Genomic DNA, 18,336 nt, shown 5'->3' with positions numbered 1-18,336 from the left:
TTAATTTCAAATTTAGCAGTTTCGGTTTCTAGTGATATCGACTGTTAATTGATGAAAAAAAAAGTACAAGAGAATATGTTCAACATTTTTATACAGTATAAGTTTAGTAATACACTTGACCGTCCATGAAGTAAAAGAGATTGCATATGGAAAGGCGAGAACGGTTTTCATCTTCTGAACCAATGATGTCAATACGCTTCGCATTTTCTGCAATACGTAATTTCAGAGTACCAAGCTGTCATTCTGGTGTATGACGTCTGGTATATTGGACAAAGTTTAACTGTACCAATAAGAATGAAAGTTACTTACGAATGATTTCTTCATGTTTTTCCCGAAGAATATCTTCAACCCACCCTCTGTGTTGCAGGACTACCCGGATCAGCATTTTGATAGAGTTTTCTTGTATAGAACGAGCAAGTAATAAATTTGGCAAGGAAACGATAAACTCTTTGAATGCGGGCTCGCTGCAACATGAAGAATATATGAACTTATTTTGTGCTTTAATCATGGTCCAATCGATGTAGTTATTACGCTACCACCAATAACAACAACAATGACGTATTTTGCTAGTCAATGATAATGTCACCTGTGTAGTTCAGTCAAGTCATGATCCATAACAATTTTGGTGAGAATTGAAAACATTTGTGAGCGTAGTTCCTTCTTTGAATGTATCGAAACAGCATTAATTAAAGCTTGTAATGTTGTTCCCAAGTCAACTTTATTATGATACCAAACTTTACTTGCTCGAAGTAGCAGACATTTTAAACATCTTGTTAAATGAGGTAGTGCTGAGTTATCTTTGCTGGCCCAATCTTCTATTCTTTCTGTAAAAATAATATTTAGACTTAGGAATCAGGTTGATCGCGATTGAACATCTGAACTATGTATGATCACATATTCATGATCACAAATGGATTACAATTTGTCAACATTATTAATTCAACTGTCCCATTTTTCTTTTAATATTCACCATTTAGATATTGGAGAATTCGTAAGGATACATCTCTGGAAAAAGGAACATGGACGTCCGTAAAACTCGATAGCCATATGTATACATGACAAATGGCTATATTTTGTTCCAAGCACTTAGTATTTGGTAAGTCCATAAAATCGACTTGTCTTTTCTTCAAGTGGGCAACTGGCTTTGTCAGGCAATACGGAAAATTCTCAATAATATTCTTATCGACCATACTTCGAAAGTTGGCAACAAACCAAAGACTAATTGTATGTACATCCCATTGGGATTCGACTATGTCGATATATTCAATTAATAGTTCCATTATTTTCATGATAGTACTCAACAGCGTCGACCCCTCAGTAGTAATTACAAGGTTTGATTGAGCTACTTTATTTTGCTTTGGGGCAACTTCCAACCAACTTTCAATCATCAACGGCATTAAAACTTTAATAAATTCCTGCAATTCTTCAAGATCTGAACAATTGCTAGTCCGAGGATTGAGCTCCTGCGCTTTAGTATAGTTGAATTGACAATTCTTCAAATAATTCTTTCTGAACAGTGGGATATGCAATGTATGTTCAGTTACTTCTATTATATTCGATGCTGAACTAAAATCATTATCATTTGGTTTTTGGTGCCTTTTCACATTAACTATCGAAGTCAATATGGTACCCAATCGGCTCAGAACATTGATTCGCCACTTGATACTTGTCTGTTTAGAACTGAGTGATATTGTCAATGTTCTCTCAAGTTTAGAGTCTGTTTGCAACTTTGAAATCATATCCAAGAAATTAGGTAAAACTTTGGGACTATTTCGGGCTAGCAAGGCACCACAGTTTTCAGCCAAAACATCAAGAAAAGAAAGAGAATCTTCTTTGATATTTGGATCTATGTGTGTCATAGCACAGCTCAGGTACGATATTAGAATATCGAAAAATGGTTCAAGTTCATCATTTGACACAGGTTTCAAAATGAGTTTTAAAATTTTCAAAGAATCTCTTCGCACGCTTTTTTCTTTGTCCAAAGACAAGGCAGAAATGCTCCGCAATAATGAATGAAGTTGTGAGCTCAGAATTTTCTCTGAATGCTGGCACAAAATTTCTTTTAATCCTCTTACAGCCTCTTGACGAACAGTACTGTTGTAATGTTGTAATCGGGTCATCAACTCCTGTGAAATACCAAATGCATCAATCAAACATGACGCATTGTTTTAAAAACACAAAATTATTTTAAAGGCGATGTTAAGAGCATGCATTTACCTTGATATTAAGATTCCGCCGACTAACTAATTCATCTTCATTTTGTGTTTTCAACTGTTCTCGTAACAGAATCTTTTTCACTTTAAAAGAAGTGTCTGTCACGTTGAGACCTTTAGGAAGTTGTTTAGTTTTGGTTTTCAACTTAACTTTCGCTTTTTCAGACTTTAGATTTTTTTTATGCCTGTGCCCTTTACCCATCTTGTGTTATGTATTTCGAAATACCGACACGTGTTATACTCTTCCAGAGCAATGATGGTCTGACTTTTTGAGGTTATGAAAAACAAACTACAGTTCTTGACCGTGATCCACGAGATCCACGTGCATTCAAAAGACACCGATTATGATACCGCTCACCAGGTAATATGTTATATTTGCAATTATATCTTTAATTGACACTGGCCGGGCTTCCGTGTGATGTTTACAGTCCTGTAAACGTTTCTTATCATAAGTAATTTAAAATGCTGCGACTCTGAAAGACGTTAATGGAGGTTGGTGTCATGCATCCTGGATATTGATCGTGTCGTCGCATCGTTGAGAAAAAGGTCACATATACTTTAATTTATGTATGAATAGAGACATCGAAATGAATAACCATGTCTTATTTTGAGATGTATTTATTCTTCATATTTTCGTTATATGTATTTGCATTAAAATATTGCCGATATGCTTCGTTCAACGTATTGTGCGCGGTTAGTGAAATAACATAATTATTTCATTTTCTGTAAACATACTGTTGATACTATTATCTAAAAGGTAATATTGGTGGGATATTGTATAAAAAACTTGCACAATCTGTCATTTGTAGCTTTTTACAAATTTGAAGCTCTGCTTCAAACGTTATTAATATTGGTACTTGTTATTCTAATATTGTTCGTCGTTTCTTATTTTGATCATTAACTATTTGCTCCCACATTGTGTTTCAACAATTTTTTGCAACATATTGCACTTCTGCAAATTTTAAAATCGACAGAGACTCATAATAGGTCGGAAGCCGCATCGTGACTCCTACAATTGTAATCCTTCGATTTTTGAAATTCAGTCACATTATTTTGACATCAAAAATCGCAGTCCAACTAAATGAAGATAACTCACAAACAAGAATTGAATTTGCCTATACTATAATTACACGTTATTCGATTCATCAACTATTATCGCCGCATCATTTAGATATCAACAGAAAAACCCTATCGATAAAAAAGGTATTAAAATATTGTTATTTATAAAAATAGAAGTGTGTATAATACACGACCTACAATATAATGGGGTGTGTATATACCTATATACATATAGGCACCATAGGTGTATATGTATATGCATAATATGTATGGCATACAGTGTCTTTACATAATATCTATTTTCGTCAAACACGATATCAGGTAATATTGTGATTTATCTGTGCTTATACACGTTTATCAATGTTACAGAAGTGTCTGGATTGTACCTGATGATTCACCGTACTCGGTGCAAAAAACCGTTATTGTCAGAAATGGGAAAAGATCAGTACATTGAGGTTTTAAATCGGTGTTTCAACTTTGTCTAAATTGCTGATATGATGAAATAATAAAACTCAATATTTTTGACTCAACAATTCTGTTAAATGCTTGACGAAATATTTTAGGTCAGACAAATTCAAGCACGCTTTGACGACAGATGAAAACAAATTGAATTATATTATATTTATAATATATTTATTTACTAAATACTAGCTAAGAGCAATATGCTTATAGAGGGTATGAATTTCATCAACTAATACGAAATATGGGAGTTGAAATTCGTTGCAGGATCCAAATTCATCACACTGCATAAAATATAGTACCGGTCAGAAAAATCAAGAATATATTTATAATCACTAATCTAATGGTGTATACACTAAAAAATGTTTCTTTTTGTTTCTAAATCCTATACGTTGAAACGATTGACATTTCAATACCAAATTATTCTATGAGTTTCAGCTTCAACTTTGTAAAAATTCCATAAGAAATTGTATTTCTCTATAGTTCTACAGATTATATACGCGATTGCAGATTTATAACAAAGACACTTTATCCTATCACTTTCGGAGTTATTATTAAATTTAATGTTATATTTTTGGTTATTAAAATATTGCTATTCAACTCCAACAACTCTCATATTTCTTCTAACAAAGTAGCTAATGAACATCATAATGCCTAGAATTAGATAGCAAACAATCACTCAGATATGAGCCTTTCTCTGTGCCCACGATCAAATGCAGTATTTAAATATTGCAAAGAATAAAGGAATGTCTACTTTGCTGATTTGCACATACTTTTTCATATTATACAATCAATAGAAATCACAATCAGCCCAGAATGATATTAATTGCATCAGCGTATGAATATCATCGTATTTGAGATTTTTAACCGAGATTAATTCAGCACCATAGTATTATTACAAAGACGCATACAAATCTGTCACCTATAAGCATAGGCAATCGTCATCGATGCTCCGTGAGCTTTGTCATTATCAGGTGAAAGTATCTACTTTCTGTGATCGACACTACATGACCCGTATTGGTAGTCTTTTAATGATTGCTGAGCGATTATTTACAAAAAGGTCGAATGCATAATATTGCAAAATAATAAAAGTTATAGGCTGCATTCTTATTCCCTGTCTAAAAACATTTTAGCATTGATGTGTTCAGCTAAGGATGCATATATGAGAGAAAACGAGCTCAGTGTGCCTAGATTGTTTTTTCCTGGAGACATAACAGGGATTCAGTCATGGTTGTTGTAATCAAAGAGAGTAACTTACCATTGTCAATTTTGTCCTACGATGTGAACAGAATTGAAGCCATACCGCATGCCGTATACTTGATATAATTGTCGATTCAACTACGGCATACTGCATAAAAAAAAAAATACAATAGGATTACGTTAATTCAGCGGTGCACTGCTTTCGCTCCTCCTCTACTCGTTGTCTAGTTCGATTGAATGCTTTAGTTTTGAAGAAGTCTACAGTTTTGTAGACAGTTGTATTTGGTGGTGATTGGGCAGATGGCAAAGGTGGTGACATGAAACTTGCTCCAAGATCTAGATCAAGATATTGCAGAGCTTCCATAGAGCGATGCGAAGCAGGGATGAACTTGTTCTTGTCTTGGAAGAAGTAGATCTGGACATCAAAAAATAAACTATGTAATAATCCTCATTTATCTGACGAACGAAAACAAAGTGGAGGAAACATATTCGTACCTCTTCTTTGTCATCGTAAGCATTGTTATCCTCATCTGATGTTGACTGATGTCGAGCGGACAAAGAATGCAACGGTGGTGTAGGACTGGGTGCTGCACGTATTCTGCCTTTTCCTGGCGGTGATGCCAGTTGTAATGGACCTATGGTAATATTTCGAACAAAGATTATTCAATTACCCAGCATATCTTACTTTGGCATTGAAGAAAATATACTTGGGTACTACTTAATAATCAGATGTATTGTATACTGGCCCTAGGCAACTTACCATCAAGAGGTGACTTTGCAAGTGAAGGTTTAAGCTTCCTATTAATACTAGGTGGTTCAGCAGGTGAATGTTCAGTTGAGCTCAATTCTGGTACAGGCAAAATGGGGCCAGGTGATGGTTCGTTGCTGATAATTGAGGTTGAGTCGCTAGTCCTCCTGCCTGGTTTCAAGTCTCTATGAACAACTGGTGGGGGTGGTGGCATTGTGCTTGGTACAGTATTCAAAGGGTCTGAAGTCAAAGGGCTTGGCAAATTAGAGTAAGTTGCCGTTGCTGAACATTCTGAACGTGGACTGGATGGTTCGTCATCGTGAAAGTCATAACTAAAAACGTGGCCATCTGTACTCGTTGGTGCAGCATTTGAATAACAATGCCTAGCTGGTCGCCCAGCTGTATTTGCGTTCAAATCTTTATTTGGCCCTGGTTGATGCGACCGTGGAAAGTCGTAGGTTTCATCAGTCACAATCGCGGTAGCCGGCGTAGATGGAGCAGGTGTAGCAGGTGTTGTAGGTTTTGAACTTTCCGTAGCGCTGTCCAGATTAAGATAATTGTGACCAAAATTTTCAGGCGCCATGTGAGGTGGTTTAGGGGGTCGAGGTGGAGCTGGAATCTTTTCAACTGCTGGAGGGGTTGTTGAGTCAACAATTTGAAGCTTCCCAAATCGTTTCATGACACTCCACGAGCCAATTTCAGCCTCCCCAGACGGATGGCTTGATCTGCGCTCAGCTGATGTAAATCATTCAGATGTCAGTAATGCTTTATGTCCTCGATGTTCATGATCAAGATATGGCGAATATATTTGGTATAATTATGATTCATCTACTAACTGTTAGTTGGAAAGGTTTCCCAATTGACGCTAGGCACTGGTGCAGTCCATTCGTCATCGGTGAAAACACTTTCGGCATCAGTTGTGGTTGGTGATCTGGGAGGTGAGGGAGCATTCCATCTTGGCGCATCGCTAAATTGCGCCCTGCCCTGACCCATAGCTGAACTCAGAGAGCTGGCATCATTCAATGATCTACCAGAAATGCATTCGCTGATAGGAATGTAAGGACCAGAGATGGTACCAGTTGGTGAGATTGGAGGCGATTCTTGAGACTCAAACTGAAACACTGTATGAAGAGAGAAACGTCTATCACATTCATTTTTTATTCACTGGACGGTGTTTCAACACTGAGACAATTGCCGTTACTGAGAGCAGGGATCTGTTTTTGCATCAGCAGTTATCAGTTAAAGTTAGTGAAGCAAATTCTCATCAAAACTTACTCTGACATTGTTGTTCCTCATCCTGTGTGTAGGCTTTGAGGCCACAGACTTGGCAAACTGCATCTACCCACTTGTTCATGTCGGCTTCACTTTCTGCGACCAGGTAATAGGTCCTCTTTGGAGTCTTGACGTCAAACATAAATTGGTATTTTTGCTTTCTATTCTCAAACCTCAAGCCAGCATCCACCTGCGCATATGTTCATAAAACCAGCTGATAATATGACAAATATAAACCTTGCACCAAATATATTTAATGGGCGTGTGTACATCCTGTCTAGAGACCTACGATACACTATTATAGAGACATTAGCAGAAAAAAATTCTGCACGCATGTCAAGATTGCAGCATATCACAAAGCAATGTTTTAAATCATTATGAAATTAGTAAAACTTGGAATTTTATTGTTATATGTTCCGCTGGCTTTACAATTATGAATAATCAATTTTCCTTTTGTTGAAAAAGTTGCCCCTTGATTAAAATCAGAAACAACAGGTTTAATTCAAAACTTCATTTATCTCAAAGGACGCAAGAGACAAAGAAAATGGTTTTGTGAGCCATTGAAGACTGCAACAATTGAGTTCAAAATATATTGCTTGTTGGAAGAGAACAACTTGAGATATTCAAGGTACGGAGTTTTAAATGAGTCATCCTGTATAACAAGAAGTTGTTACATTACAAATCCTCCTCTGATTTCAGCATGAGTGTAATCACCTGCTCGCATTGATCCAAATCTATCCGACCTTTCAACTTGCGGCAACGTCTATCCGTATAGTATTCCAAGAAGTATTGCCCAGGCAACTCTCCACTGTGCCGTAGAGCGAACCAGCGTTTTCTCCATCTCTGTGACAGAGTTCTTTAATAAGTTTAAAGTCTAATGCTTTTAAGAATTCATGAAACTTTAAAAATCACGAATTACTTGACAAATGGGTATCAAGTGACTTAATTTTTTCATACTTCAGTAACATAGCGTAAATGTGATCCATTTATCACACAAGTGCAATGAAAGATATGGAGTGAAAAGTTGAAAAGAATGACTATGCGATATCTTTGAACTTTACAAAAAATATTCAGAGTAAAGTGATGAATGAACTTTCCTGATTTCGCCCATTAGGTTAAGCGGAGGATAGTTTCACAAAAATTGTTAGGGGTAATAACGAACTCAAAAATGCATCATGGGCAAAAATAATATTATAGATATGGTGAAATCATGGAAGAACAAGTACGAATGACGTTTGAGAGAAAGTAAGTTTTGGTTAACGTAAACAATGATATGTTTGAGATTGGAGTAAAATTTGAGGAAACCTACCGCCCTCCACAATTTCGAAGGTGGCGATTTGATGAGCCAGCCTTCGTGGACGATTTCTTGACTCGTTTTGATCGCATCCATGCCCACACACTCTTTAATGAGTCGTGAGAATTAATGATACATCATTCCGGAGAGTCGAGCACCAACACGGAGACGCAGTCGATCTATTTATCTATTTCTAGCAGACACACGCGCAATGTCTTGCGACAAGTATTAATCTTGATACACGGTCACAACCAACAACTTACACATCTATAATCAAAGACTCCACCTCCAACAGTCCACGGTACAGATGACAGATGTTTGTAATGGTGTATATCTAGCTTTGTAGTAGACGTTAGTTTAAGTTATCGAATAAAGGAAAAGTGGGAAAAGACATGTACATTTCGAAACGGTCGCAGTTATGACTCTATCGCAACCACGGTGCCCGTGCTCCGAACACTGTTACTGACATAACTCCAACGTTATTGTTAAAGGGCTGTCTTCCAAACTTATCGACTGAAATTTACAACGCTATCTTACTAAAAAATAAGGGTAGGTGTAGACACAGGTAAAGAATTTCAGTGACGGTGAGCGGTGACGGTAGCGCTGGAATCGTTAAAGCGCCACAAAACTGAAAGAAAGAAAACTCTGGACGGCGAACTTCGGACCGTAACGTAGCTTCGGGAGGGGCACCGTACGGCTCTCGGAATTCGGTTATAATTTGTGTTGGTGGTTCGCACCAAAGAGCTCGCACTGGAGAGTGGCTGATCAGTTGTCTGTTGTCTGTTGTCAGGATCCGTCAGCCCTCCTTAAAATGGCCGAAGAGAACGGGGTCTCTGCCGAGTGGCTCCTCCGTGTAACCAGTGTTTTTAATGAAATATTGACGTCCCCTCTGAACATAATATTGGTTGGACTTATAACCTTGCTCGTTTACAAAATTCTCAAACACAAAACTAATGTTCACGGGCCAGCACCCATCGAACCAGAATTGCCGAAAATCAAACGGGACTTTACAGTGGAGGAATTAAAGCCGTACAATGGAAACGGTCCTGACAAACGAGTTTTGATGGCAATCAATGGTAGTGTTTACGACGTTACACGAGGACGCAGGTTTTATGGACCTGGTAATTTTACATCCATTAAATAAAATTGCGATATCATAGTACTGCTCGATTTCAATATTGCTCCACAGGCCGCGCGTATACACATTTCTGTCTGTATACGACGTTTATCGCCGGTCCGATATCACTGCGTAATACGATGACGAGCATTAAATTGATGTGCGGCTGTATTAGTTCCAACGATGACGCTCAATATTTTCTTATGAAATTTCCGGAGTTTTTGCCCTGTAACCAATTTTTCAGAGCCATTTTCCTCATAATCATCGAACTTCCTTCAGCCACCAAATTTCTCAACGTGTTTATTGCATTCATTCTGCCTTGGGAAACCTATTGTTGATTCGAATTCACGTTCCAAGGCCGAAATTATCAACATCTGTGTCGTTTATATTGCTGACAATTCTTTAGGAATTCAAACATCAAAAAGTTGGTTTTCACTGTCGTTATATTAGTATCAAACCTGCATCACAAATATATCTTGACCCATTTAGATAATGCTCTTAAAAGAGTGTATAGCAAGATATGATTGTTCAAGTTGATGATTATATATGGCACTATCATCATGAAATCCACAGGTGGTTACAACTGCAACACCTAAGCAATAGCTTCTGCTTCATTTCTTCTAGTCCCCAGTTTGTTGGTTGAAAACGTTTAGCAGAATAGTCTGATGAACTCTAAATTACAACTGAATTGCTGGACCACAGCTTGATTTTAGATGCTACATATGCAGCAACTCGATGTGTCAAGTTTGCGATGGAAATATATCATCTCTGCTTTTCTCCAGGTGGACCTTACGCAGTATTTGGAGGCAGGGATGCGAGTCGTGGGCTTGGTACTTTTTCCATAGTCCCAGGGCCAGACGTTTACGATGATCTAAGTGATTTGAGAGCTGAAGAAATGGATTCCGTCAGGGAGTGGGAGGAACAGTTCAAAGGTTAAAACTTAAAGCAATAGAAAAGTGTCTGCATTATTATTACTTCACACGACCGACCCTATTGACTCTGGGGTAATTTTCCTGTCCCATGTTGCCTCTGCATGAATCGGCATCTTTCAATATAAAACATTTTCCAGTTACAATCTTTTCATCTTTTTCCATAATCATGTCTCACGATTACGGTTGTGAAATAAGCATAACTCAACAGAGATCGAATGTCACCTTCCCTGGAAAAAAGCCCCTAAAACTAATATCATTATTTTTCTGCAGCGATAAAACTTATCTTCACCGATCATTTTATAACTCAAATTCTGTCGGATACATCCCTTTCAAAGTTTATGTTGAGGTGAATAATTGTTTTTTCTAGTAAGTGATAATATTAACACCATGTTAGTACGATATAGCAACAAGCCAAATAAATTGTACCAGTCGAAATCAAATTGTTTAACAATCTATTCAATCAAGAAAATTAAGCAGTTTCTATGGCCTGTCCAATAGAGCAATCAAAAGTCAAAGACAAAAATTGACACCAAATTTAAGATCTCAGATACGTAGTTGGTCCAGCGTCCTACTTGTCATTCATATTCACCAAATGAATTTCATGAGACCAATGTTCAAGGCCTGCATAATATGAGATTGCTTCTATTTCTCATTTTGGCCAATGCCTATATCAATGATACTTCACTTACTTAGACCTTGCTGAGAAAAGCAAATTAGGTTTGGCATTTATTAAATAAAAGCTGTGTGGAACGTTATTGAAACTTGATACTACGGCTTTGTTCCTGAAATTCCACTTGTAATGAGACACTTTTCGACCTCCAGTTAAAGATTACCTAAAAATTCGAGAAGAGACACTGGCTTCACAGATTAACAACTTTAATGTACTTTTTTAGAAAAGTACGAATACGTTGGACGACTTTTGAAGCCTGGTGAATTACCAACGAATTATTCCGACGAAGAAGAGGAAGGTAGCCAGCAAGAAGCTGAATCCAAATCCAAGTACGAATGACCACTCTATCAAGCGATACAAACAAAAAGAAACCCAATTATAAATACTGTTCGCGTATTGGAAATTGATCAGAGAGTTATAAATATGAGCCGCAAAAACAGTTGCGGTCGTTTCATTGCATGCTGTGCTATTTACTAAACAATTAATAAGATTATGTCTATTCGTGATACTATAACACATATTGCAGAGAAACTTGATTTGAGAATCAGTTCCTTCTGTTTTCGAATCAAAATTTTGCCGTGATATTACTGTTATTGGCTATTGAAATAAGCTATGTGGTGGTTCGAAAATATCCTGTTCATTAGTGAAACACTTCCAAAATGGACTGGATCGTGGATTAGAGGGTTGAACTGATGTTATAAGGTGATCGATCTGATTGAGTAGTCGTAATCAGGAATTGATGTGGGATAATCATGGAGTTATTGATGATGCAGGCTGTTTGTCAATTTCATAAAAGTTTGTGGATACATAAATGTGAAAGATTGCACTATTTGTTTCATGTAATTTTGGATTTTTCAAGAGCACAATATTCTAAAGAGAATGACGAGCTATTTACTATGAGGCTTTCAGTTTTGCAACTGTTGTTTGTAGCTGAGGATCACCCTGTGTTCTCACATCTGATGGTATGTAATATGTCTTTGGTACAAATTCATTCAACATCTTTAATGTCAACATCAAAATATTCGAGAAAAATTAATGATTCTCAGGTTACTGAAATTTATCTCACACAGAATAGCCTGAATAATCCACTCTATATTTACTTTACAATTCAACAGAGTATAAATACCAGGCTTGTGAGTTTAATTGAAGTGACATTTACTATTTTTATCAATAATCCAGAATGTTTAGGGCAATGAAGTTTATACTCGAACAGATGGATTAAGATCATGTTATCGAAAATCTCTAGTTCAAAATTTGGCATTGCTGCAATTTCAGTAATTGAAAAATTTTGATTTGAAAATATGGCACCGTGTTTGTAAAAATTCAAGTTGTACCACAAGAACTATAATATACGTATAATTATTTCATGGAAATTTAGGACACATTTTAAACAATTGCGTGTTTTAACGTAACTCTAGCAATATCAACAATTATTATATATATATATTAGCACATGTCACGTTTGTAATTCGAACTTGTAATATTTTTTACTGGATAGGATTGATGATTGAGGTGGAAATGTAAGTAATTAAAATCAATGAGATAAAGCGAATTGTTGAATGTAAATTAATAATAAAAACAATTCATTACAAATTAATTCGTCGATTAATAGGTAACGTTAGGTAGTTTTAACAAATGAGTGAAAAACACAAAATGGAATATGTATAAAAAGAGTTACGAAGTTTTAGCATAATTGTTTGTTTCTGCAATCTAGTAAACGAAAACTTCGTCTTAATGTAATCTTTCTCACTGTTCAAAATATCGACTTAAATTACAATTGAACAACACTTATTTCTTAGTATTTTCCACAAACTATTGCATTTCTCTAACAACGCTGAATCTGAGGTGAAATAGAAAAGATTACATATGGCTCGGTGGTCTTGCCTGATGTCCTTATTTTATTCATCACTGCAGACACTACAGCAAATGTGGCATGGCCTCATACAATGCAAACAGATCTATGTATGCATTCATGAATGAATTTTTTTAATCATAGTGCAGAAGTCACTCAAAGATAGTCTGAAGTTGTTATTTACTATAGGACAGGTCTGGTATACTTACCAAGCTTAACGTTGTAATCTACTGGCCTTTCAAACGAAAAAGATAGTGATAGAGGAGATCAAAATTTGGGCCTACATTAAAAATTACTCAGCAGTAAGACCTCGAATGCAAACACGTACCCAAAATCTGTATTGGATCCAACACGCGTAAGCTATTAGAACCATTTTTAGTCATGTGTATGCAAAGGTTACATGGTAGGAATTTCAATATCGTTGTCTATTATATAAAAGAAATTCTTATGCCTGTGTGAAAAGATCAAATTGGATCAGTTTGATAGTATTTCACAGAGATGGTCAATTTCTATAGTATAACATAAATGTGGCAACGTGAGTAACTTTTTTTTCAACTGATCAAAATGCTGCAAAATTAAATTGACATTTGGCCACTACTTAATGAGCCATAGCTTTGCCGTACTGCTTTCATGTTTAATCGGGTGCATTTTTCATTCGGATTAGTATACTTTCCTAGTAACAAAACTCGTTTCTCAAGAACGAAAACTCAGCTTGTACAAAAGACTGAACTTTGAACTAACAAAATTACCTCCAAGGCTAATAGTATTACATTTCATTTTTCCACAAGTACGTTTTTGACCAAAGGATAAATGTAAAATTATATTTTTAGCCAACTTTTCCGCATAATTATATCTTGAGTAACTGAAATACACTGTGGATTATTATTAATTTCTCCTCTGGGATTATGGGGTAGATAGTTGTTATTTGACCATTGATGCCTACTGCAACAGTTCCTTATATTTGACAAAACATTTTTATTGAACTGAATGGGAAACTACCTCACACCAACTCTAGCTTTTTTTCAATTGTTCGAAGTGACTTGTTGACTAAAAAATTAAGCACGTTTACAATAAAGTGTTGTTTGTTTGAAGATTTGTAAAGTTGAAACTCTAGCAGTCTCTATCTCACAGTTTTCACATTGTTCGAAATGGTTATGCACGCTGTAGTTGGTAAGATCAAACATTGTACCTAGTACATTGAAAGCTGAAAAATTAACGCGATATAAAATACCATGCAGCAAGTGGTCTAATTTCGATGAGTTATCAAAACTGAGTTTCAATGAGGAGATTAAATCGAGAAAGCAATTCACGTTCTACAGTCTTATTGCTTCTGATTTTGCATTTTACATTTAAATAATAAAAATTCCCAACAAATGTTATGTATCGTAATATTTCATCGATAATGAAAATTTCGTATTTATGTCAAAGACCTGTTTTTCAATTTATAAGACTATTTGTAAAATGGTAATGGGTGGTATGATGTATTATTTCTATACAAAAACATAATGATTTTTTTTTTGTATTAAACTATTTCTTTTAAATATGTTGTCTAGTTTATTTTAGTTCTACCTCGCGAAATCACTATTTCAAGCCTTTTTCTAAAGCAGCAAGTCTCTAAACATTACTTGAAACGAGACTCCAAAGGCATCTTTAATATTTATGATACATGTACATACAATACATCTGTAGGTGTCTGGATAAATCGCAGTTTATCCGTAACCGTGTGGCTTTGTTGCTGGAAAAATCAAAGTCTAGAGATCGAAATGTCGGATCTCAGATCACCGCATCGCAACGCATTCAGTGATCTTGAATCAGTGTCTTGAGCAGACCGGGAAGTGAACAGTTTTGTGGTGGGGATAGCGCCACGCGCCCAAAATGTCTAACCAACAGCTGTATTTACCACTTGACGCTGTGGCCTACGATGGGATAGTCGTAAATATACCAACCACTCTACAAGCGACGTGATCTTCGAAGAAGATTATGCATGAAGGTTCAAGAAAAACCACTATTTAACCAGCGATGTGAATCATCAATCAACGGAACACGTATAGATATTATTTTTAATTATTTGATGTTTTCCTGAGAACGATGTGGTCGTTTTTATTGCCGTCAATCTCCTCGGGGTGACTTGCGGCTCGCGCGCATCAATTCGATGCGTAGCGACCGGAAGTTAGGGAAAGGAGGGAGGCCAACATCGGGGGGTGAGCCGATCGATCAAGAGTCATTTACTACCAGTTGTGCTTTTACCTTTTGCGATTTCCATTTGTGGGCTGACAATGAGTGACGGATGGGCAGTTCGTATTTGAGGAACGCTGTGGAGCTAAGGGATGTAACTGGAGGATAACACATTCTGGCATAAAGTCTACACATAGAACTAACAGATAACTTTTTAATTAGTTAATTTCTCAGCGAGAAAGTTGCGAAATAATTTGAATAGAAATTGTGAAGATCTTTTAGACAAGAGAGTCTGACAAACACTTGTTTCAGCGATGCATTTTATTTTCCATAGGAAGTCAGTTGTTTGACACTTTTTCATCGATGAAGGAAATTAGAATAAGAAGGATGAGTTATCGGTCACGTTGAATATATGTTATGGATACATGGCTGAGTTCAATTTGAGAGTTAGAAGCCAAACCGAGGCAGATAATTATTTTCACTTTTTTTGGAGCCAAAAATTGGTGGGAACAACCTGAACTCTGATGACCTCGCGTATACCGACCATCGTAATTATGTGTCATTACCCGACAGCCATGCAATGGACGAATTTAAAACGCGTTTCATACTTGATAGAAAGATATGTATATATTCATACACTACATTCATAATTTTAAACTAATAATTCTTATACTCATAGCTGCGAAACGGATTTCAGGTATTGCAAAAAATCCAATAGCTCGCACTAGGACAGATCTTTTTCCCGAAATTCTTCGAGGAGCATTTATTATAAACGAGAATTTGGATTTCAAAATGCTTGGACAAACTCGCCTCATAATTCGTTCTATTGCCTGCAAATAAATCGAATGACAGCATAGAACAGCTGTAGTTATCAAGAGATGGATCGTTGGCTCTGAAGTCGATTCCACCAGGAAGAGATTGTATCAGTGAAGTCCTGAGTAAGCGAAGTTACCTCATGTCCGAAATTATTCGGTAACAGTAAATAATGAAAATCTTGACATTCAGCAAATTGTGAAAAGCAAACAAATTGGATATGGATCTTAAAAAAATTGGTCAAGCAAATATACTCGATTTATCTATTTTATATTGATTCAAGGTACGTTGATGCCGTGAACTATAACGAAACAGCCGCAATCAACACTGATAATAACGATTAATTGCCTCGATAGATCGAGGGACAAGTGTCTGACGAGGGAAGGTTGAAATCAGTCATAATTATGCCAACCTACAACTCTGCGAATCCATGTAAATTATAAGGTATGCCGTTAAACCAGGTGTGAGGTGGTAAAGTAGCATCCCCATGTGAAGAAGTGATGGTTTTTATGGCGCATCTATAGTGTCCCGCCTAGCACATATTATCATGAACATTTCATCAGTATCTCCATTTTTTATCGTCTCTAAGGAAGATCAAAGACGTAAACTCAAGCGAACGAATAGGTGCGAAATAAAATCGTGAGGTAAAATCAATCTTGAGAGTTTAATCATACGGCCAATGGCCACACGCAGGCTACACGCAGGTGTCCCTTGATGAACCCCAACAAAGAGCGGCTGGGAGTAAAACTAGCGTAGATTTGTCTGCTGCCACGGCGTCACCTCGTTCTCGCGCTCCGGACCCCGTCAAACGCCGTTTCTCAATCCCAATGATCGGTCACTGGTGTGATTCGTCGCCGTAGCGGTTAAAATGCTGATTGCGAGCGTCGCGTGCGGCTCCCGCCTCTTGGGTCTTAAGACCCCAAGCCATCATTATTCGATATGTACTGCTACTTGCTACTTTACAAATGCCGCTGAAGGAAGCAGGTAGAAAATCATATGTTCATCGCATTTCGTTGCTCTTTGTTATTGTTTTCCCTCGGAGTCAACTTTACACGTGCCTAAGCCACCACGCGTCGAATGTGCAACGGAACATGCAAGGAACTCCCGAGACAATGGAACCTGACATTCTGACGCGACCTTGAGCAGTTCGTCCAGTGGCGCTTGAATCGGGCGAATAATAGGGGGACTCTTTGTTTCAGCCTACTCTCAACGTTTCAGCCATGTACCTCGCCCAGTTGTACAGTTGTAATGTAGACTGCCAAATGAAGACTACCCTGTATTCAAATTACACTCCGTAACTCAATTACACCATTATCTGTCCTTTCTTCTCTTAGTCGTTATTGTTTTTTTCTCAGCTGAACGAGGACTCTGTTTATCATCAATTTCAAAAGTTGTTACTTGAGTTTCACACAATTCAGGCCTTTAACAAATCCCACAAACATGTTTAAAAAATACTCATTCTAAGAATGTTGTAAATATCGATAGCAAATTTTCAAAATTGTCATGAGAAGAGTATAAATTATACAGGACCTTTACGAACATTCTGCTTCCATTTTCTGTTGAATAAGTTACCCTTTGATAAATGAATTGTCGTTTTGTTTGGAACTGACGAACATCAAAGTTGGTTATTGGCGCGAAAGCATACTAAAAAATTTCTCAGGTTTGGATAATTCATTTATATTTACGTCAGAAGGCCACAGCGGAGTCAGTATCGAGGCAAGGGATGGATTGACAATATTTTCCTATCCAGCCTGAAATGAATGTTTCTCCTGTAAACGAGAGCACATTACTAACTTATTCGATGAAATATAGAATTCGAGAAAAGCCTATGAAGTTTGTTCGAACTCAACTTTTAAGTGTCGGTTACTTTATGTCGACTTGCGCACATGTGACAGTCAAATAAATCAATTCCGTCGTAGCGGGATGTTTTAGTGATACTAATCGTTGATCTTGAGACAACATTTTCACCCCGTCCGATATGACGATCAGATTCATTGAATCGTCATATAATAGATTCGACTGGATTCGGATTTTGAAAAAGAGATTTTATAATTAGAATTAAATCTAAAATGATGGAAAACAAGGGTGGAAGACGGCACAGAGCCTAACAATGAATAATTATGCGAATAATTAAAAAAATTATGAAGGGAGTTTCGAAGGGAATTGTTGCTGCGCACGGAGATGGAACTCACATACCCCGATATAATATCGGGTCTGAGACACTTGATGATTAATTTCATTGAAGAATCTTGATACATGTGTACTCAAACAGAGGTTACAGAGGTTACGAAGATTACGGAGGAAGAATGTGGAATACCTCGCGACACCGCAACTAGAACCGAGCAGCGATGCAGTGCACCAATGAATGCTGCCAGCAGGCGCGTTTAGCGTTTATAAGTTTTCGTCCTACGCCGTGACGTCAGGAAGAGAATTGGTGGATGATCACGAAGGACCAATAGGCGAGAGGTTGGAGGCCATGTGACCAGTCGGACCAATGAAGGATTGGCGCTAGCCACACGGCGAAGGAGCGGG

At 37.1% G+C, this 18,336-nt stretch overlaps 3 protein-coding genes and 2 long non-coding RNA genes across 6 annotated transcripts; 2 read left to right on the top strand and 3 right to left on the bottom strand.

Annotated features, from left to right (window-relative positions):
- Positions 1 to 74: 74 nt before the first annotated feature.
- Positions 75 to 2,733, bottom strand: LOC105685873 (testis-expressed protein 10 homolog). The gene is made up of 5 exons (XM_012400317.3): positions 2,218 to 2,733; positions 971 to 2,126; positions 587 to 824; positions 310 to 464; positions 75 to 207 (listed from the first exon to the last, which is right to left on the bottom strand). Exons 1-5 carry the CDS (start codon positions 2,413 to 2,415, stop codon positions 104 to 106), a joined length of 1,851 nt encoding a protein of 616 aa, XP_012255740.2. The 5' UTR covers positions 2,416 to 2,733; the 3' UTR covers positions 75 to 103.
- Positions 2,734 to 2,815: 82 nt separating this feature from the next.
- On the bottom strand, positions 2,816 to 8,558 carry LOC105685874 (GRB2-associated-binding protein 2). Its single transcript, XM_012400318.3, has 7 exons — positions 8,261 to 8,558; positions 7,666 to 7,794; positions 6,955 to 7,141; positions 6,516 to 6,800; positions 5,692 to 6,414; positions 5,427 to 5,566; positions 2,816 to 5,346 (listed from the first exon to the last, which is right to left on the bottom strand). Exons 1-7 carry the CDS (start codon positions 8,339 to 8,341, stop codon positions 5,107 to 5,109), a joined length of 1,785 nt encoding a protein of 594 aa, XP_012255741.1. The 5' UTR covers positions 8,342 to 8,558; the 3' UTR covers positions 2,816 to 5,106.
- A 94-nt stretch (positions 8,559 to 8,652) lies between these two features.
- Positions 8,653 to 14,357, top strand: LOC105685875 (membrane-associated progesterone receptor component 1). Its single transcript, XM_048655904.1, has 4 exons — positions 8,653 to 8,794; positions 9,036 to 9,366; positions 10,145 to 10,294; positions 11,188 to 14,357. Exons 2-4 carry the CDS (start codon positions 9,057 to 9,059, stop codon positions 11,301 to 11,303), a joined length of 576 nt encoding a protein of 191 aa, XP_048511861.1. The 5' UTR covers positions 8,653 to 8,794; positions 9,036 to 9,056; the 3' UTR covers positions 11,304 to 14,357.
- Positions 14,358 to 14,685: 328 nt separating this feature from the next.
- On the top strand, positions 14,686 to 16,458 carry LOC125501072. Its single transcript, XR_007278593.1, has 2 exons — positions 14,686 to 15,929; positions 16,088 to 16,458. It is a non-coding gene; the product is annotated as an uncharacterized LOC125501072 (long non-coding RNA).
- A 1,088-nt stretch (positions 16,459 to 17,546) lies between these two features.
- LOC110116989 lies at positions 17,547 to 18,240 on the bottom strand. 2 transcript variants are annotated; one of them, XR_002305664.2, is made up of 3 exons: positions 18,122 to 18,237; positions 17,655 to 17,823; positions 17,547 to 17,573 (listed from the first exon to the last, which is right to left on the bottom strand). It is a non-coding gene; the product is annotated as an uncharacterized LOC110116989 (long non-coding RNA). The 2 variants fall into 2 exon arrangements; XR_007278592.1 differs by having other exon boundaries at positions 17,655 to 18,240.
- Between the last annotated feature and the right edge of the window lie 96 nt (positions 18,241 to 18,336).

Source organism: Athalia rosae, chromosome 5 (genome assembly GCF_917208135.1).
Source record: "Athalia rosae chromosome 5, iyAthRosa1.1, whole genome shotgun sequence".
Taxonomy (NCBI): Eukaryota; Metazoa; Arthropoda; class Insecta; order Hymenoptera; family Athaliidae; genus Athalia; species Athalia rosae.
The sequence above is the reverse complement of the archived record's forward strand: the minus strand, read 5'-3'. Positions and strand labels throughout refer to the sequence as shown.